Source organism: Brassica rapa, chromosome A07, assembly GCF_000309985.2.
Source record: "Brassica rapa cultivar Chiifu-401-42 chromosome A07, CAAS_Brap_v3.01, whole genome shotgun sequence".
Classification (NCBI taxonomy): domain Eukaryota; kingdom Viridiplantae; phylum Streptophyta; class Magnoliopsida; order Brassicales; family Brassicaceae; genus Brassica; species Brassica rapa.
This window is the reverse complement of record NC_024801.2, coordinates 3,265,511-3,286,205: the sequence shown is the minus strand read 5'-3', so window position 1 is coordinate 3,286,205 and position 20,695 is coordinate 3,265,511. Positions and strand designations below refer to the sequence as shown.

General features: G+C 39.2%; 3 protein-coding genes across 4 annotated transcripts; 1 reads left to right on the top strand and 2 right to left on the bottom strand.

The window, feature by feature from the left end:
* Nucleotides 1-987: 987 nt before the first annotated feature.
* LOC103846017 (pentatricopeptide repeat-containing protein At2g16880) lies at nt 988-10,810 on the bottom strand. Of its 2 annotated transcripts, XR_004449497.1 has the most exons (6): nt 3,225-10,783; nt 2,219-3,117; nt 1,922-1,963; nt 1,724-1,818; nt 1,483-1,648; nt 988-1,256 (listed from the first exon to the last, which is right to left on the bottom strand). XR_004449497.1 is itself a non-coding variant. In XM_009122942.3 (2 exons), the coding sequence occupies exon 2, from the start codon at nt 9,303-9,305 to the stop codon at nt 6,951-6,953; it is 2,355 nt and encodes a 784-aa protein (XP_009121190.2). In that variant the 5' UTR covers nt 9,306-9,551; nt 10,682-10,810; the 3' UTR covers nt 6,802-6,950. The 2 variants fall into 2 exon arrangements, 1 of the variants encoding a protein (XP_009121190.2); XM_009122942.3 differs by lacking the exons at nt 988-1,256; nt 1,483-1,648; nt 1,724-1,818; nt 1,922-1,963; nt 2,219-3,117 and having other exon boundaries at nt 6,802-9,551; nt 10,682-10,810.
* Nucleotides 10,811-11,060: 250 nt separating this feature from the next.
* On the bottom strand, nt 11,061-13,559 carry LOC103846018 (probable polyol transporter 4). The gene is made up of 2 exons (XM_009122945.3): nt 12,774-13,559; nt 11,061-12,673 (listed from the first exon to the last, which is right to left on the bottom strand). The coding sequence occupies exons 1-2, from the start codon at nt 12,967-12,969 to the stop codon at nt 11,307-11,309; spliced, it is 1,563 nt and encodes a 520-aa protein (XP_009121193.1). The 5' UTR covers nt 12,970-13,559; the 3' UTR covers nt 11,061-11,306.
* Nucleotides 13,560-20,063: 6,504 nt separating this feature from the next.
* LOC117126643 lies at nt 20,064-20,600 on the top strand. The gene has a single exon (XM_033275242.1). The coding sequence runs from the start codon at nt 20,064-20,066 to the stop codon at nt 20,598-20,600; it is 537 nt and encodes a 178-aa protein (XP_033131133.1).
* The last annotated feature ends 95 nt before the right edge of the window (nt 20,601-20,695 follow it).

Here is a 20,695-nt window from a genome sequence, read left to right as displayed (position 1 = left end):
TCTGAACCGAAATTGATTAAATATCCGAATGAGTTCAAAATTTTGGTATTTAAAGAACTGAAACCGAACCCGATCCGAACCAAAATATTTTGAATAACCGAATATATCCGAAATAGTTTTATATACCTGATAATGTTACTTATTTTTAGATTTAATATTTACTAAAAACATCTAAAATATATAAAATATTTTTAAAATTGCTCAAAATACTTAAAAATATATAGAAATAATCAAAAACAAATGTTTGAAATAGCTAAAATATACTTAAATCACCAAAAAATATTTGAAATATCTATTGATGTCTTATCCAAATATTCAAAACAAACTAATTTATAAGTTCATTTTATGTATTTTGACATATGTTATTCAAATTTATATGTAATATATCATTTTTTTATAAATTTTGAGAAATTTTAAGCATATAATAAATTTTAAAAGTTTTAAAATAATTTAAATGGGTTATCCGAACCCGAAAAGATCCAAACCGAACCCGAACTGAAATTTAAAAATACCCGAATGGGGCTAAAATTTTTGAACCCGGAAACCCGAAAGCCGAATAGACCCAAACTGAATCCGAATGTGTACCCGAACACCCACCCCTATAATTTTTTATATTAAAATGTATTTTAATTTTATAAAACATTTAAATTTAATTTAAATTGAATATAATAAGTATAATCTGTTTTTTTTAAATCATATTGTAAATTTTATTTGTTAACATTTAATTTGAACAATTGTTATAATTTGTTTTATAAGATCATACCTTATTTGTTATTTGCGTTTCTAAAAAATTGTAAGTTGGTAGTGCAGGTTTACATTTCGAATTGATAGGTGTGCACACAGTTTGGTCCAATTCAAAGAGAAACTCCAAAGATTAGAAGCAAAGAACATTTACACGATCTGTTGAGTGGGGTTAAAGAGACACTTTTGTTTTGCACACATGAGTGAATTAATGAAGTAAAAGATTGAAAATAACAAAGGAAAATATTGAAAATTTAAAATGAATAAACCTCTTCAAGCTTCGCTCAACAATTCACATCCCTAATTGTAAATATAACAAAATCATAAAAAATATCAATTACATAATTAAATGGACGAAACAATTAGCAATATATTAGCAGCCCAAAAAAGAGGCACACCACAAAGCAAGATGATTAAAATAATCCCTTCACTCCAAACATCGATCTCATTTCCGTAACTTTGTATTGATACTTTAGGATCATCGTTGCTCTTCCTATTGTATTCTTGTAAATTATCTGTAAGAATAATCAGAAGACTATCAACTAAAATGGCATAACTTATTTGACAATGTAACATTTTATCAAGCAAACAATTATGGACACTAAAACTCACAGAGCCACTATGTACTAAATGAGATCAGATTCATAAGTACACTATGAGCCTCCAACAATCTGTTAAAGTTGCTACAACATAACAGTTTTCTGCATTTCTGTATATTCAAATGATTTTGGATCAACTTACAAAGCATTGTATGCATTGAGCTACACGTTAGTGTTGTGAAGCAGCCATGGAGTTGATAGGTGGATAATTGCAGGTCTTAGTAGCAACTTCTTGCCCACTTAATTTTCTTCTTCCCATCAATGTCATTAGCTTGTGAACTTCCATCAGCAGCAGACCCTGGTTGTACCTATAGCAGAGGCACATGCTACACATGACTTAGAAAATTGGAAGTCAAAATACTTAGTTAGATTGATTGATATACCTTGTCCTGGTGCGTAATATTCTCCCAGACAATGAGCTGTTGTTTTAGTGTTGCAGAAATTTGGATCTTTAGTGGCTTCTCTGCATGGTATCCTTCTATAGATCACAAAAGCAGAATGTATAAAAAGGTAAAAACGTGCACCACAACTAATAAACACGATGAGAATCAACCACGGGTCTATGTTTTTACAGTGCTGACCTCATTGTCTGACTCGTTCTTTCACCTTCTTCCCTTTCGTAGCTGCATCATTCAAATTTCAAATCATTTACTTGGAAGCTGGAAGGAAAATTTGACTTAGTTTGTAGCATTATGGTAATATAGAAAAATTACATAGTTATATATTACATCTAAAGGCTCTCTCCAACGCAAGGTCAGAGAATCAAAACATACAAATGAAAACCAATTCGCTGGAGATAAAAGAGTGTAAGAAAGTCAGCAAATGCATTGTCAGTGATCAACGATATTTTGTGGATGTAATGAAATATTAAAAGAAACCTATGAGGAAGCCGATCCATGGAACTGATTCCATCATCTTCTGAATGCTTTCTAGCGGCAAGCAAGTGAGAATCCTTCAAAGACGCATATGTTTGTCATCCATCTCTGGTCTTTTTTTTTTTCAGAATGTAAATATGGTATCTGACTATGCTTCTTCCATTTACATTTGTCTTGACTGATAAATCATTTTGGGCAGAAGCCTCTGGTTTTTCAACTCCTGCAGGGAGAGAAGACAAAAACAGTTAAAGGAATGTAGACTCTACTCCAAATGCAGAAGCAAATCTTGCACATGCCAAACGCAAACAATTAGCCAAAATTACTTACGGTGATCACGCCTCATAATCATGAAACTATTGGCACCATATCACACTAAATAGCGGCCAAATAAACTTAACAAAAGATCATGAGCCTAAATTCTGATCTCCTTCTTCATTTCTTTTGAAATCTATTAGTCCTGATCAGCTAACATCACTAAGAAAAAATGTAGTCACTTATGTCTAAGTAAGAACTTGATGGTAATTTCATGATCATGGAATGAAAATTAAAGATTTACTGAATTTATAAAAGCTTGTTGCAAACATTGAAAACAGAAGAGAGCAACCATAAACTAAAAATCTCTCACCTTGGAGACACATCGATCATGAAGAGTAGCCATGAACAGCTTACATGATTCCATTTTCATTCTGCAGCAGAGTTTGTTACATCTAGTAAACATCTCGATCTGACTGAAAATATCATATATACTTTAAAAAAAAACTTACAACCATATGTTCCAAAAATATGATTGAGATAATTGAATCGAACAAACCTTTACGGAAAGCAATATGATGTATCGATGAATATGAACAATTTGTGTCTTGATGGATCCTGTGAATAGATAGAGCCACGATCTTACATTCCTGCGAACAACACATGGCTTGGCCAAATGAAGGTGTGAGTTTGAAAGAGAAATCAAAAACAGATGATAGAGATATGTATAAGGCTGTAGATGGAATCTATATGTTACCGAAGCTAAGGAACAGAGGATGCATAAAGGCCGAGACTCAAAGCTTTCCAAGACGATATGGGATTTCGCCGGTGTTGCGGTGCTCGAGTTTGCCGGAGAAGTGGAGCTGGAAATCGTTTCGTCGGTTATATTAAAGCTGCATATTTTGTCACCCGCGATTATTGTACTATATTATTCTTTAGTTGAGTAATGAAACCGATTAATGTAAGAGAAACACCGTTGATCCCAGCAGCACCGCCGTTGATCTCAGCAGCACCGCCGGCGTCTACGCTTCTTGCCTCCGTGAACGTCTCCTCTCCCTTGCCGCTTCCGCCGCCGTCACAGAAGACGATAACAACCATAATCAATCGCGTAAATCTAACAATCTGATTTTCCCTCGCTCTGTTTCTCCTTACGTAGACTGCAGAAAATCAGACGCCGGATGAGGAGGAGGAGTAAACCGCCGGTTCATCACCACTCCTCAGGTGGATACCGGATTCTCATGCAAGGACTTCGAATTCCTCTAAACCGAGAAGCGGTAAAGCTCCGAGAATCTCCAGTCTGTTCAGAGTTAGATCTGACGATTTTGATTCCGATACCAAGTCTCGAGTTTCCTGCTCGTCCTCATCTCCGTCGTGGATAGTGATGAAAATTGAATCAAACAGACTAATTAATCTATTGTTAGTGATTCAATGGGTTGAATCAAAAGATAATTATGAGTGATGGAGGAAGGTATGGGAGTTGAGAAGACAATCGTCTGAAAAACATTTTTGTTTTGAGGAGAAAAGATGAGACGACAGTGGAAAGAGACGCAATTCTATTGAGAAAGCTGATTGGTGATGTGGCAGAAAAATGATATTTGATTGGTTGATTATAATTGAGGACGTGGACATTGTGAGAGGAGCCCTTATTTCCCTTTTAGTATTGTATTGATTCGTAGCTTAACTACTACAAAGAATATTAAGAGAAATATTATTCATATTCTATCACCCTTCCGCAGTTGCAGTGTCGGCTTCTGTCAGGCCTAAATTGGATTAAAATTGATTGAACAAACTTTATGGCAAGCCTTTAGTAACGATGTCTGCATGTATACTGTAACTCGGATGGAATGTGTAAGACCTGAACCAGACCCATTTGGACCTTCTCCCTAACAAAATGAATGTTGATTTCTATGTGTTTGGTTCATTGGTGTTGCACCGGTTTGGATGAAAGATATATTGCGCTGATGTTGTTGCAATAAACGAGTGTTGCTTGACGTAAGGGACAGTCCATTTCTAACAGCATATTATGTATTTAACATTCCTCTGCTACTGCATTTGCCACCCCTTTATACTCTGCCTCTGCACTGCTTCTTGAAACAGTTGGTTGTCGCTTTGCTGACCACGAAATCAGATTATCTCAAAGATAGACACAATAGCCAGAAGTTGAGCGCCTTGTGGTTGGACAACCGGCCCAATCAGCATATGAATATACTATCAAAGATGTCTTCTGGTGCCTAAGTACCTGTAGACCCTTTTGATTTTATACCTTGCACATACCTTAAGATGCGTTTGAGAGCTAGCATGTGAGGTTCTCGCGGATCATGCATAAAGAGACATATTTGTTTGACTGCATAAGCAATGTCTGGCCTTGTAAATGTGAGAGGTCTTGTAGAGTTTCAGCCAAGCTTCTGTATTCAGGAGATTATAAATTTGTTTGCCATCTTTGTCACCAAGTTTTGACTTCGTATATATCGGTGTGGTACATGGTTTGCAGTCGCCCATACCTGATCGCTTCAATATATCTTCCGCATATTGTAGCTGACTTAAGAACAGACCTTTGGTGTTGAATTTAGCTGAGATGCCAAGGAAAGGGTGTATTTGCCCTTCATCAGTCATCGGGAATTCACTCTTCAAAGCTGAAACGATGGTCTGACGGAGTGTAGTGGATGAAGCTGTCAAAACTTTTTTTTTGGACAGAATTCAATTGTTAGGTAGTGAGAATTTGATAGAGCACATGTTAACGTCCGATGAAGCGAGTAGCAAAGTATCAAAAGCCAATTCATAAGTCAAAATTAACACTTAATTCGTTGGTCCTATCTTATTGTTTTAGTTAAGTTTTTGTCTGAATGTTTAATGTAATTCTACCAGTGGATGCTTGATATGCTGGGTGATCGGAGAATTATTGATATGAGAGTAAGAAGAGAAGCAACTTTGGAAGAGGTAGTGCTTAATACCAGAAGAAGAAGAAGGCATCAAACGGACTTGCTTAAAGACATTGAGATTGAGCTGAGAAGAGAGGAACTTAAATACAGAGAAAGAAAATGTTTGTCTGTGGAAAAGGAAGTCTCCATATAAGAAGAGTTTCTCGACATATGAAACTTGGTCGATGTTGAGAGAGAGCAAGTCTCAATGTTCATGGGCTCGAGGTGTTTGGATTTCTCAAGTTACACCAAAATATGCGTTTATGGCATGGATGTCAGTTCGTAATAGAATGTCAACTCTAGACAGAGCTGCTACATGGAGTCAGGGTCTTGACACTACATGTGTTCTCTGTAAAAGCGCCACCGAATCGAGAGACCATATATTTTTTGAGTGCTCCTATTCAACTCAGTTCTGGGAATATATTGCCAAAGGAATACTGCGTAACTCCTACACTAATGTCTGGTCTGTGATAATGACACTCATTGTGGATGAGAGTAGGGAAAAGATGAGCTTGTTTTGTCTGAGACATGCTTTTCAATCGACATTGTATGCAGTGTGGTGAGAGAGAAACAAGATAAAACATGGGATAAGCCGTTGCTTTTGCCAGCACTCAAATGAATGATAGAGAAAAGAATTCGAAACAAGATAAGTGTGATGAGAGGGAAGGGGATCAAAGGAATGGAGAAGTTAATGCAGTTTTGGTTTCAAACTAGAATGTAAATAGCTTTTACATTAGAGTTGGGTAGTGCAATAGATTTACTTAAGTTCTATGAAGGACGCACTAGTTGTATAAAGACTTTTTTGATGAATAAATTTAATATTCATTTGAAAAAAAAAAATCTTACCAGTGGGTGTGGGTTTGCCAATCGAGAAATCTCATTTATGTTCTTGTATGGTAATCGATCTTACATTCTTACGCTTATGTGATTACACTACATTTCATGAGCGTTGCTCACTATCACTGTCCGATCATTAGTTTCAATAACATCAGATGACAAGATCAAGATTTACTTGAACACACACATATGGATTTTGATCAAGATTTCCTATGCTGAGCTGAGGAAGCTTTTTAGCAAAGTGGATTTTGATCCACACCACCCGCTGCAGGGTTGCTGCTTGGCCCTTGGATGGGGCTCTGATTTAGTCTGTTTCTTGGTTAGCTTTGAAATGTGTATGTCTCCATCTTTTTCCCTAACATGTATAAACTGATCCCAAGAATTTTATAAGGTTTAATGAACAAGAAAAAGTCAGATTATTATCCCAAAACATATGGAGTCAAACGATTATTTGCCTCTTACACAAACACTGAACTAAATCATGGCGAGAGCTAATAAGAATATGATATCTCCAACACTGAAGTAAATGACGATCAGAATACGCATCTACTTACCTCAGAGTGTTTGTAGAATTTGATATCCCACCAAAGACATTTAAAAAAAAAAAGTTTCAGAAGTATTGAGCAATGGATGATACAAAATTGATTGTGACTCGTAAACTGATACAAAACTAAACAAGAATACATTTAGCCAGAGAACCCAAAAAAAAAGAGAGTTTTGCCTTCACTCTATGTAACTTCTACAGTAACCCCCTTTGATCTTCCTCTACTACAAAGTTCATTTATAACATCAGAGTATGCAATACCCTCAGTGTTATTAAGTTCCTCCTTCGATTCAGCATTTTCATGCGTCTGTCCCTGCAAACTCTGTTTCGCCGATCCAAACTTTACAGAAACTTTCTCCAACAATTCCTCTGCTTCACTCAGCTTACCATCTTCCATAAGTGCAGTGACAATACTGTTGTATGTAAACCGATCAGGCTCTAGTTTTTTCTCCTCCATTTCTGATAAAAGATCAAACGCTTCTTTCACCTTCCTGTCCTTGCAGAAACCGGAGATCATCGTGTTGTACGTAACCGTATCGACCTCTCTCTCCTCGATAAGCGAGTTGAAGAAATTGAGAGCCTTTTCTGTCATACCCTCCTTACAAAGACCATTGAGAAGAATGTTACACGTGTAGCTATCAGGCTTGAAAGAGTGTCTGACGCTTTCGTTATAAAACTCGAACGCTTTCTCAACACGTCCTTCTTTGCAGTATCCGAGGATGATCGAGTTGAAAGTAGTGTCATCAGGAAGCAAGCCGCTCTCAGCAAGCTCATCGAACTTCTCCATAGCTAGCTCAGTTTTCCCATTGTGACAGAGACCTCCAATTAAAGAGTTAAACGTGCTCACGGTAGGGATGATCTTTATCTTCTTCATCTCTTCCCACATCTCCAAAGCCTTCTCAACCTTCTCTTCCCTGAAGTAGCCTGTGATTAGCGTGCTGTAACTAACCTCGTCAACAATATACCCTCGCTTGCGAGCACTATCCAGTAAACTGCGAGCTTCGTCAAGTTTCCTCTCTTTACACAAAGCATCAAGAATGGTATTAAGTGTAATGGTATTCATCTTAATCCCCTTCTGCCCCATCTCACGCATCATCTCAAGTGCACCATTCAAGTCACCTGCTTTCAAATACCCTTTAATCAATGTATGATAAGTAACTCTATCAGGAGAAAACCCATGCACTTCCACCAGTTCCTTAACCTTTCTACTAACCTCTTCCATCTTCCCTTCTTTGCAAAGCCACTTAAGAGATATGTTATGAGTCACTTGGTTCGGTTTAACTCCAAGATTCACCATCTGCTCCATTAACTTCTTAGCGTCCAAACTCCTCCCCAATTCAAAACACCCATCAATCAACGTGTTGTAAGTAACCACATCAGGCAGTAACTTCAACTCCTTCATCTCATCTACCAACTCAAGAGCTTCCTTAATACTTCCCTCATTGCACAGCCCATTCATCAACATGTTATAAGTGCGAAGATCCGGTAACATATTAGTCTGCTTCATCAGCTCCACAATCTGAAACGCTTCCTTCAAGGAACCCAATTTACAGTAACCATAGACTAGATTATTGTAAGTATCTTTATTAGGCACCAAACCGTTCTTCTTCATATCCAACAACAGCTCCTTAACATCATTCAAACGCCCCTTCTTAGACAACGCTTTCAAAATCGTATTGTAAGTAACGTTATCAGGCTGCACACTGAACTCACTAACCATCCTCTCAATCATTCCCACGGCGTCGTCGAGCTTCCCTTCTAAGCAAAACCCATGAATCAAAACATTGAAAGTCTTGGCATTTAGCGAGACGCCGAGCTTAACCATGTCGTGAAACACTTGTCTAGCGTTTGCGAGAGAGAAGCTTGAAGGGTACCTGACCAGACCGATGAGAAGAGTGTTGCAAGTGAGAGGGTTTGGTTTCAGCTTCAACCGAACCATCTTCTGGAAGATGTGTAACGCCACGTGAGGCTTCCCGGCTTGAAGGTAAGCGCCGAGGGAGACGTCGAGGAGGGCTTTGGAGGGAGGGGGAGAGAGGTGGAGATTCGGGTGGAGGAGGGAGTTGGAGAGAGAGAGCGGTCCATCGGAGGTGGTGAGGATGTGGGAGACGAGAAGGGACTTGGCGTCGGCGAATTTGTGGTGGGAGATGAGGGAGCGGACGACGGAGAGGAGGGGGAGAGGGGAGTCAGATGGGAATGCTTCCGGGGTCGAGGTCTTAGCCCAGTGGAAGAGAGAGAGGAGAGTTTCGGGTCGCTTGGCGAGTGAAGGAGAGGAGAAGAGAGAGAGGAGGAGAGGCTGAGTGATCTGAGGGATGTAAGGGTTTAGGGTTTCGAGGATATGGGTTTTATCCGATGTGAGGATTGATGAAAGGGTTTTTAGTAGTTGAGATTCCGGTGGCTTCAGAGTCGCCATTGTTGTCGGAATGGAAGTCTGATTTGCATCGTCCAGGAGAAATGTTTGATTCGCTTTTTCATTGTGGTGGCTAAACCGGAACAAACCGAGACTCCTGAACCGGAAATTGGAGACGATCTTGTATTTCATTGTGATGGCTAAACCGTAACAAAGCTATGAAGCTCTTTTTTTTTAATTGTGTAGTTGTTCTGATTGCTATCAATGAAAAATGCATTAGTTGATTTAATTAGAGATCTTCATAGCACTACCAAGTCAAGACAACGTTCAGGCACACTAATATTCAGATACTGTAAAGCTTGTTAAAGCCACTCCTTTTGATTATGGAAGTGGTCATGTCAATCCAAGTGCTGCCCTAGATGCTGGTCTTGTTGAAGACTTTTTTTTTTTTTTTTTTTTGGTAAAATGTTAAATTTTATACCAAGTTTTAAATTTTCGACAGCGATTACAAAGATGACGAGTAGCGGAATGCGGAAAAATTAAACTACACAGCACAACGAAACGACAAAGACAAGAAACCGAAGCTGGTAAACTAGACTAGCAACCAGCTAAGCAGCGGATCGGGCAAAGACCAAAGCGAGCTGGAAGGTCGGAGAAGAGGAAACAGTTGCCACGAGCCGAGAGATAGGTGCCCTCAAACCTAGAAGCTACGGATCCTGCAGCTTCCGAAACCTGACCCAACACAAACCGCCCGAAGAATCATCGCACGAACCAGCCAAAAACACCAGACAGAAGCACCCCCGACGGCACGAGAGTGAGTGTCCACACGACGATGCCGTCGTTCGAGAAGCAGACCCGAAGAATGCCGTCTTCAAACCCGACCCCTCGTGACCGTTTACACCCATTGAACCGAACCCACATATAGAGGAAGCGGACTGCATAGAACTCACCCTCCGGGAATACGCCTACAAGAGAAGAGGCAGGCTGAGTGACCCACTGCCGCACGGAGACTAAGCGCAGCAACCAACACCACGGAGAACGAGTCAAAGCCGCACATAAAATGGGATGAGAGAGCGAGGCGCAAGGCCACACCGCCGAAAACTCCAAGGGTTGGGGCAAGGTAAACCACCGGAACACCAGAATAGCTCGCTAACGGAGCCAAATAAACACCTCTGATGACACGTGCTACCACCACACACCACCTTTCAAACCACGCGCTGCCACCACGCGCCACCACTGGGAAAGCCAACAGACCGGGACGTAACCCGACCATCGACGAACCCACGCGCCTCCTCCAGAGACCACCGGAGGAGCTAGAGGAGGAAGGTCTTTGACTCGCGAAAACAAAGACCTAAGCGAAACTGCCACCGCCACACCACCGACTCAACAGGACGCCGGAACGAGGCACATGGACAACAAAGCTCTTCGACGCTACACGCAACTTCACTCTCACAGAAGATCAGCCGAACTCAGGGAAAATGGACCGGACGGAAACCCTAGAGCACCCCGCCGCCGTAGACTAGGAAGCGCAACCGCCGTCCTCAAGCAGTGCCACCACCAACAAGTACTTGTTGAAGACTTGAAGTACTTGTTGAGAGAATATGATATTGATTGGTAGGGATGTCATTTTTATATGCGGCCGCGGCGTTTGTGATAGTCCTTATTCCTTGGTTGGAGGGTTGGCCTATCTGTTCCTTAGGTTACGAGCTTTAACTTTTAGATCGATAATACGGCTCCATATTTTTTTTTTTACTTCGAAACCTCTAGTAATAGAGAAGACACAAGGGCAGAGTGTTTCAGAAAAAGCAATATGCTGTGTTGTTGTTTGGTAGTGAAACTAAGCGGAGTTCTGTCTGGAAACTGTTTTTTTTTTTTTTTGAAACACAATCTGGAAACTGTTTAAAAATTAAAACTATATGAATGTTAAGAGCGAGGGTCTGAAACATGAAGTGACAACAAAGGTTCGAACTTTCTGTATTCTCTGAGTATTACATAGTTTCTTCATGAAACAAGGGGAAAAATAACAGAGCATTTGTCTTCCTGGAATATGTATACACTACCCATCAAACGCACTTGCAAAATCTGTCCCACTTTCACTGGATCTAAAACAAGAACAGAACACAACAACGTTTTTTTTTTTTTTTTTCTCTTCTGCCTCTTCTGGTTTAACATGTCCAATTCTGCCCTCAACAGTCAAAACTCTTGATCCTTGCGCACAAGACGCTCAGCATCTCCAAGCTCAACTTCACCACCTTTCCTTTCCACCCCACCCTGAAACATCAACTCTATTTGCTCCAGCGACTTCCCGCTCGTCTCCGGGACTAGCATGTACACAAAGACAACCGAGAGCGCAGACACAAGGGAGAATACAAAGAACGTTCCTCCGACAGTGATGGCGCGTGACACCGAAAGGAAAGACATGGCCACCAGACCGCTGCAGACCCTGTTCCCGACAGCTCCAAGCGCTGATGCCTGCGCTCTTAGCCGTAAAGGGAAGATCTCCGACGTCAAGACCCAGCAGACAGGTCCCATCCCAATAGAGAAGAAGGCAACATTCCCGCAAACAAAAAGAAGCGCCAAGGCTATGCCAAGCGTTCCTTGGCCGAGAAACGTGAGAGTGAAGCTTAGACTAAAGAGACAAAGAGTCATTCCAACGGTGCTAACGTAAAGCAGCGGTTTCCTTCCAACGCTATCGATCATGAAGGTGGCGAAGAGTATGAACAACGTTTTCGTAATCCCGACAGCAACAGTTGCAGCGAGCAGCTTGGTCTCGTCTTGTATCCCTGCCTCTTTCAGAATCTCTGGGCTATAGTAGACTGTGGCGTCGATTCCTGTGATCTGCTGGAAACATTGGATCCCAAACCCAACGATGAGCATTTTTCTCACAGCAGGAGATGGGCTAAGAAGCTCACGCCACACGGGTCTCTCCTCGCCGCCTTCTGTCTTCGCAGCCGCCAGTTGTATCTCAGCAAGCCGCTCTTCAGCTTCATCATCTCTCTCGTTCGTCTTAATGAGAACCTCTCGTGCTTTGTCCACTTGACCTTTCAACACCAGCCACCTCGGCGATTCAGGGATCACGCAGAGCGCAAATCCTATAAACACCGAAGGAAGGATACCAACAGCAAGCATGATCCTCCAGCTGATATGCACGGAGAGCCCCGAGAAGGCGTAGTTGGAGACATAGCCGAGCAAGATCCCTAAGTTGATAAAGATCTCAGGGAACGAAGTGAGGAAGCCTCTAGCCACCGTGGGAGATATCTCCGCGATGTAAACGGGAGCAATCATGACGCCGAGTCCGATACCGATCCCGGCGAAAGTTCTTCCGATCATGAGAACCTCGAAGGAAGGAGCAACCGCCATGACGGCAGCGCCGGTCTGGAAGACGAGAGCAGCCAAGGCCATGGTCCATTTCCTGCCGATGGAGTCAGAGGTTCTGCCGCCGGCTAAGCTGCCGAAGAGAGAGATGATGCTGAGGCTGCCGATGAGGACCTCCGTCTGCACTTCGGTTATGTTGAGATCCTGCTGAATGAACAACACCGCACCGCTCATTACACCAACATCTGGTCATCAAAATACCAAAAACAGAGAGAGGACACCGTTTCTTGTAAGCAAAACAATTTAAAAAAAAAAGTTTCTATTCATTAGACGGTTGAGACTAACCGTATCCGAGAAGAACGTTGTTCAAGGACGCAAAGAAGGCGCAGGCCATAACGTATTTTCTGGATCTGCTGCGATGATTATCCTCACGAGTTTCCTCTGCGTCGGAGTCCATTCTCTGATACTTATTCCTCTTGTTTCCGATAGAGTCCGCCGGAAAAACAGAGCCACCGTCATTTTCTACCGCCGGAAGAGTCATTTCTCTTCGCCGAGCAGAACCGGTTCGGAAAGAGAATTTCAGACAACGAATTTTAGTGAAGAAATCCCGCGGATGTCGGGAAGGGCAGCAGATCTGAAACGGAGACTAGAAAATTATCATCTCCTTTGTGTGTTGACCAAAATTGGTGAATTTTCTATTCAAAGAACACAACTTGACCCAAAGCCAAAGGTAAAGACTTTGTCTGTCGTTCATTTGTTTACATTTTAAGTCATTAATATGTTAATAACACTACGTAAAAGTTATATTAATTACTAGGAAACGTAAAGAGAAGGTTAGAAAATTATAAACTATGCATAATCAAAGATAGAATGGACCTTTCAAGATAACAACAGCTCATCTTTTTAAGCTACCTATGAATGATATCTGTCGGTGGCTCTTCCAAGTTGATTGGAACTACAAAGACGTGGTGGCACCAACAAAAACTCTCCTTCATTGACATATTTTCCTTTTAACTCTGTATATAGACTTATCAATATGGTAACAGATGTAAAAAAAAACAGATGGTAACGAATTCATCAATTTGTGTTGTTGAGGTACACTTCTATGTAGCCACATTCCGTATTTGTTGGGTTTCACTGTCTTCACAGATAGTAACGAGGCACACCTTTGATGCGAGAGTGATACTAGGTTTATCGACTTTTTCCAATGGCGTTATTCTTTTCAACGTCTCGTAGGAAGTTGATGTCAATGATGCAAGAGTATATGCTGTCGCATTGTCTCCTCATGGGATCTTTGTGAGCTCAAAGAAGTCAAATTCATTGGCCATATCTTGACTAACTTTAACGTAATCAATTCGTTCGCTTTTAGCTTCGTAGTTGCCACAATATTGGCTAAACTACAAGTTACGCATTACAATATGTTTAAATGCATGTTGCTCTTATTAATGTGGCCAATCATGACCATGAATGCTTCGTATTCGGCTTCGTTGTTAGAAGCGGCAAAGCCCATGCAAAAGGACTGCTCGAATAACTTTTTGTTGGGATATTGAAAATATATACCAACTCCATATACTCTGTGTGAGGATGCTCGTCAACTTGTAAGTTCCACTTTGTAGTGGGATGTGCTAAGTTTCTCTGCAGTGGGATGCGCTAAGTTTTTCTCAAGCTCTGGTGGTATTTCCACAAAAGTCGGCTAGTACGTGAGATTTGACATTAGGCCAGATTCAGCGGCTCATATTGTATGTACTGAGCTTGACCGCCCATTCACTAGTCGATAAATTGTGTTGGACTCTGAAAAACGGTTCTAAGTGGATGGTTAGTGAGTACAACAATAGTATGAAACTGAAAATATGATCTTAAAAATACATCATATTTAACGTAGCGTTATTACGGACGAGTACGGCCCAATAATGAACTTGAATTTTATTTTTATGAAAACGTGAATCACTTGACGTATGTAATATTTAAAATATATTAACTACAATATAACAAATGCATATAACCTACATATACTTTAGTTTGAAATGGTCATGCTCAAGTTTTATATAGTCAACTTACATCATGCAACGATCGAACCTAAAAATACATCATATTTAACGTAGCAATATTCAAACCACCTATATTTTTCGTTTTCTTTATAGGATGTATCAACCAACCAATCATCCTATTGATTTTCTAAGCTTTATAAAAAAAATCAATAAATACAAAGCCTATAAATAATTTATTATTAATAAAATTATGAAATGATTTACAATTTGATGACGAATTCATCGCCCTTTTTTATATGTTAAATTTTTCATAGAAGTTTAAAATCATTGTATTTTCTGTAAACATGTATAACTAATCTATAATCTTTTATGCCATACTAAGTCATAATATAATATTTCTTCATATTTTGCCATTAATGCCATTGTTTTTATATATCGTCCACAATTCTCTAATTACGTCTATCTGTTCAATTTTTTATATAATATCAAATATTCGTCATAAAAAGATGGTTTAAGACGCAAAAAAAAATAATTTACTTGGTGAATATAATACCTCAAATATTACAAATACATCATTTAGTTAAATAAATAACCAAAAACCGAAAAATTCATACCCGCGCGTCAGCGCGGGTCAGGGTCTAGTTACAACATTATTTCGTAGCCACGTGTCACCATGAGGATGGAATTCTGAATTCTTAGAAAATATGTTGTTCCATCTTAACTTATATTATATTTTTTTAATAAACTAACTATTAAATTTATAATAGTGTACAAAAGAATATTCTCGCACTTTCTTTAAATAAAAGCTACATAATTGCCTAATATGAAAAACATATATATGACGTATATGATTATGAATAATAAATATTTGATAACAAATTTTGTATCTTAGATATTTTTTGTTTAAATTTACATTATTAAAAGATATTAAACAACCACATTAACCATATAATAAAAAATTATTTTTTCTTATATGTTATATTTTGAATTTTTAAAACGACTATAAATTACTAAAAACGTTAAATGTCTCACACCAAAATGTTTTGATCAATGATTTAACTTTTTTGGTAATAACAAGATACAAATGATCATAAATAGTATGAATATGAAGTCTCATTTACTAGACATTCATATTATATATTAATATAATTTAAATAAAACTATATAACATAGAAAAATAATTAAATATGATAATTTTAAATTTCTATTGAAAAGGTATCGAAATATTAATATTTTAATTTTTGAAAATTTCATTCATGGTAGAGCTCGGTTGATGCGGTAGAAACGCGGCGGAGAAGATGATATAGAACTATAATACCTTTTATTTATATGAGACTGATGAGTACTCAATCTCGTCAAGTCATCTCTTCAACTTATATGGATTATTTGCTGCCGCCAAAGGTATAGTAATTTCTTTCACCACCGCACCTTTCCGTTTGTTGGTATTCAGAGAATAAGTAGAGATAAAATTACTTTTTGTTTGTGGTTCAGATTAAAAATAATTAAATAAAATAATGTATTTTCACCTTTTTAAATAAATGAAACACTAAACTCACGTGACCAGAAAAAAGGAAGAGATAAGTAATGAAAGGTTTGGTTTTTGTTCGGGAATATTGGTGTCTTTGACCACCAACAAGGTACCCTAGTAGAACAAACAACTTTAAAATGTTAATAAAACTTGTAAATTGTTTTAGGGTGTAAATGACTTTTCTTTTATTTTAGGCATGGGCCAGACCTGCCTATAAATCAATCCAATGGTTCAATCCGGTCTCAGTAACCAAAGATCCAATCAGCTAGGAGTATTCATTTAACTATTGAAGTATAGTTTGATATTTTATGTCGACAGTACGAGCCAACATGACGTACAAAAAGTTAGCTTCTAGAAAAAGTAGTTACTCTAATACGTGTATCTATAAATTACATATCTTCGTAGGGCACAAATTTTAGCAAAAGTGAAGAAGACAAGAAACACTTATTGAAAATACAAATGAGAAAAAAAGGAAAAATGAACGGCGAGACACTGGCTAGAACGATATTGTCACGGCAAGAGGTTGGCCACTTTGCTTTAATGCCAAAAGTGGAGGGAAGTGATAAGTCATTGTAAGGTGTATGTCTATGTCAATTGCATCATAGATCCACGGTTTTCTATTTTATAAAACTCGCAGTTATTTCGAATAAAAATTACGATTACTTAAAAAATGGGGCAATTGTCAATAATAACACATTTTGAAGTTTATGTCACAAAAATGGCATTAGAAGGAGAAACTCACAAAAATGACATTCATTAAATGGTAAAATATCTCTAATACCTTTGGTTTAAAATTAAATAAACAAACAAAAATAAATAAAAATAAATAAAATAAAAATAAATTAAAGAAAAAAAAAGAAATTTTTTTTACAGTTTCAGATTATATGTTTTCAGATTCGAAATTTTTATAATTTTTTTTAAAATTATTTTTTTCGAATTTTTTTTAATTTTCTTTTTATAATTTAAAAATACTTTTTGAAACTATTTTTAAAATTTTTATTTTTTATTTTAGTATTTATTTTTTATAAAATTTTAAATCCTAATTCCAAAACCTCACCCCTTAACTCTAAACCCTAAGGTTTGGATTAATTAACCCAAATGATATAAGTGTATATTTACCTTTTTAATGAAACTTATTTTTGTGACTTTGATACTTGAGTGCTACTTTGGGAACAAAAACTTGGTTTGGTGCTATCCTAATCTTTTTCTCTAAAAAATGTCATAAAAAAGCCTACCTTTGTTTAATTGTAAATATTATAAATATTCTAAATTTCATGCGAATAAAACTTCTTGATAAACTTTTTACAAGTTTGCCTTTGATTTACCAAAAATGCAAATGCAAATGAAATCTAGTAAGAGCATCTCCAATGTAAAACTCCATTTTTTCCTCCAAAATGGAGTAAAAGTGAAAATGGAGTAAAATTGCTCCAACCTTACTCCATTTCCCACTCCATAATGGAGTGATGAACAAACAAAAAATAGATTACTCCATTTATAGAGTAAATTTCATTATGGAGTGAGATATGGAGTTGGGTTGGAGGATTCTTTACTCCATATTCACTTTTACTCCATTTTAGAGAAAAAAATGGAGTAGGGATGGAGATGCCCTAAGTCAAAGTCAAACCTACTAGCATTGGTTTTGAACAAAATCTTGGATATATTTCGTCTTCGTCGTTTTGTATTTATTTGCATTATATATGATTTTTTCTACATCATATATAGGCTTCTAGAAGAAATAAAACACACCACCCGAACAAATTCTCCGTTATGCCGTAGGTAAGCTCCCAAACTTTTTGCCCATGGTAAAGGAGTATTGGGAGTCTACTTAGAAATTGTTCATCTCTACCTCTGCAATGTTCCGCTTCTCGAAAAAACTAAAGAACCTAAAGCCGTTGTTACGAGATCTTGGAAGACAAAAGCTGGGAAAATTTGTCTGTTAGAGCAAAAGAGGCTCACAGCATTCTCTGTGAAAAGCAGAGGAACACGGTTGCAATGCAGGAGGAAGCTGCAGCATACGATAAGTGGCTACATGTTGCAGAGCTGGAGGAAGATTTTCTGAAGCAGAGATCAAAGCTTCACTGGTTGGACGTGGGAGATCAAAATAACAAGACCTTCCACAACTCGATCAGAACCAGACAAGCGCAAAACACAATGAGGGAGATAAGATGTCGTGACGGAAGCACTGCGCACTTGGAGATCAAGGCAGAGGCAGAGAGCTTCTTCTCAGAGGTTCTCAATCTGACACCAGAAAGCTTTAAAGGTGCTTCAGTGGAGGAGTTGAGGGAGTTGGTGGATTTTGAATGCACCACAGGTGATTGCATACAGCTGCAAGCGAATGTTACAGCAGAAGAGATTAGAGAAGTGCTGTTCTCCATGCCACCAAATAAATCTCCAGGGCCAGACGAGTTTTCCTGTGAATTTTATAAAGCTTCTTGGTCAGTTATCGCACAGGATTTCACCATTGCAGTACAATCTGTCTTTCAGCTTGGCTTTCTCCCGAAAGGTATTAACACGACCATTCTTGCTCTTATTCCCAAGAAGACTGTGGCGCAGGAAATGAGAGACTACAGGCCCATCGCGTGCTGCAATGTCTTATATAAAGTGGTTTCTAAGATCATAGCCAACAGATTGAAACTTATTCTGCCAAGGATTATTGCTGAAAATCAATCTGCATTTGTAAAGGGGAGACTCCTAATGGAAAATGTGTTGCTGGCTTCAGAGCTTGTGAAGGACTATCACAAAGATTCGATCTCTCCACGCTGTGCAATGAAAATTGACATATCGAAGGCGTTTGATTCAGTGCAGTGGTCGTTTCTGCTCAACAGTCTACTTGCTATGGGATTCCCGGAGAGATTCATACACTGGATCAGGTTATGTATCACCACACCCTCTTACTCGGTACAAGTCAATGGAGAACTAGCTGGTTATTTTCAGAGCACAAGAGGGCTGAGGCAGGGGTGCTCTCTTTCACCGTACCTCTTTGTGATTTGTATGAACGTACTGTCGTATAAAATTGATCAAGCTGCGCGGGAGAAGAGATTTAGACTGCATCCTCGGTGTCAATCCCTAGATCTCACGCATCTTTGTTTTGCTGACGAGTTGATGGTGCTTGTGGAGGGTTCAAAGGAGTCTATTGAAGGTGCTCTAGCAGTGTTTGACGAGTTTGAAGTTTGGTCGGGCCTCTCTATAAGTTTAGAGAAGTCAACTATCTATATGGCTGGCATAACTGAAGTGGAAAACGGGAGGATTCTTAGGAATTTCCCTCTTGAGGTAGGAGATCTCCCAGTGCGCTACTTGGGTTTACCTCTGATGACTCAAGCTATGAGAAGACAAGACTTCTTACCGCTGCAAGAAAGGATCCGAACTCGCATCTGTTCCTGGACCAGCCGGTTCCTCTCCTATGCCGGTAGATTACAGCTAATAAAGTCTGTCTTGATGAGTATTATAAATTTTTGGGCTGCTGCATTTAGATTGCCAAGCCAATGTACCAAGGAGATAGAACAGCTCTGCTCAGCGTTTCTTTGGTCAGGTCCAGACCTTAAGACTACAGGTGCAAAGGTGGCGTGGCATGATATTTGTAAGCCGGTAAAAGAAGGAGGATTAGGCATCAGAGCATTGAAGGAAGTAAATAAGGTTCAGGGGTTGAAGCTAATATGGAGATTGGTTGTCGGGGATTCCCTTTGGAGTAAATGGATCAGATCAAATCTTCTGCGTAAGAATAGTTTCTGGAAAGTCAGTGTTAAGACACAAGCGGGTTCTTGGATTTGGAAAAAATTGCTAAAGCTGAGAGAAGTGGCAAGGACTTTTCACATGAAAGCTGTTGGCAATGGTCGCCACACTTCTTTCTGGTACGATAAATGGTCCAGCTTGGGTGTTATGTCGGAGATGCTAGGGGAAAGAGGATTTATTGCAATGGGTATCAGGAGAGAAGCCACAGTAGCGGAAGCCTTGCAGCGGAGGAGGACAAGGCATAGAAGAGAGATTCTAAAACAGATAGATATGGAGCTGAGTCATATCGCAGCAAATCAAGAAGTGGAGGGAGTTGGTGCAAATGATGTTGACATGTGGAGATAGAACTCTGGCTACAAACCGAGATTTTCAACTCAAGAAACATGGAGGATGACAAGAGTAAGTGCTGCTCAGTGTGACTGGGGTGGTAGTATATGGTTCTCTCAAGCCACGCCGAAGTTTGCGTTTATGGCCTGGCTGGCCATCAGAGGCAGATTAGCTACAATGGACCGGGTTGCTGTATGGAGTCAAGGGGTAGACACCACTTGTGTTCTATGCAAAAGGGCTTCAGAGACTCGAAATCATCTCTTCTTTGAGTGCTCGTTTTCCACGCAGATTTGGGAACCACTCATGAAAGGGATTTTGCGCAACTCCTACTCAGGCAAGTGGGAGGAGCTGGTCAGTCTACTAGCCACATCGCCCATGGAAAAGAAGAAACAGTTTTGGTTCAGGTACACGCTCCAAGCTACTGCCTACATGCTGTGGAGAGAGAGAAACAGAAGACGGCATGGTGAACAGCCTATGCTGGCTACTGTCTTGACAAAACACATCGAAAAAGCTATCAGAAACAAACTCAGCTTGGTACAGTCGAAGGGAATTGGAGGTCTTGAAGTGAGTTTGCAATACTGGCTTGGTACTAAGATGTAAATACAGATTTGAGGTAGAAGTTTTGGTTCTCTAGAAAAGAAAGTGTAAAGAAATAGGAGTAGTCTTCTTTTCATATAAAGTCTCACTTGATGTAA

Coding starts and splice junctions, on each gene's coding strand:
- LOC103846017 (XM_009122942.3), bottom strand. CDS start 9,305: ATGAAATACAAGATCGTCTCCAATTTCCGGTTCAGGAGTCTCGGTTTG.
- LOC103846018 (XM_009122945.3), bottom strand. CDS start 12,969: ATGACTCTTCCGGCGGTAGAAAATGACGGTGGCTCTGTTTTTCCGGCG. Junction 12,674..12,773: donor CAACGTTCTTCTCGGATACG/GTTAGTCTCAAC, acceptor TTTGATGACCAG/ATGTTGGTGTAATGAGCGGT.
- LOC117126643 (XM_033275242.1), top strand. CDS start 20,064: ATGACAAGAGTAAGTGCTGCTCAGTGTGACTGGGGTGGTAGTATATGG.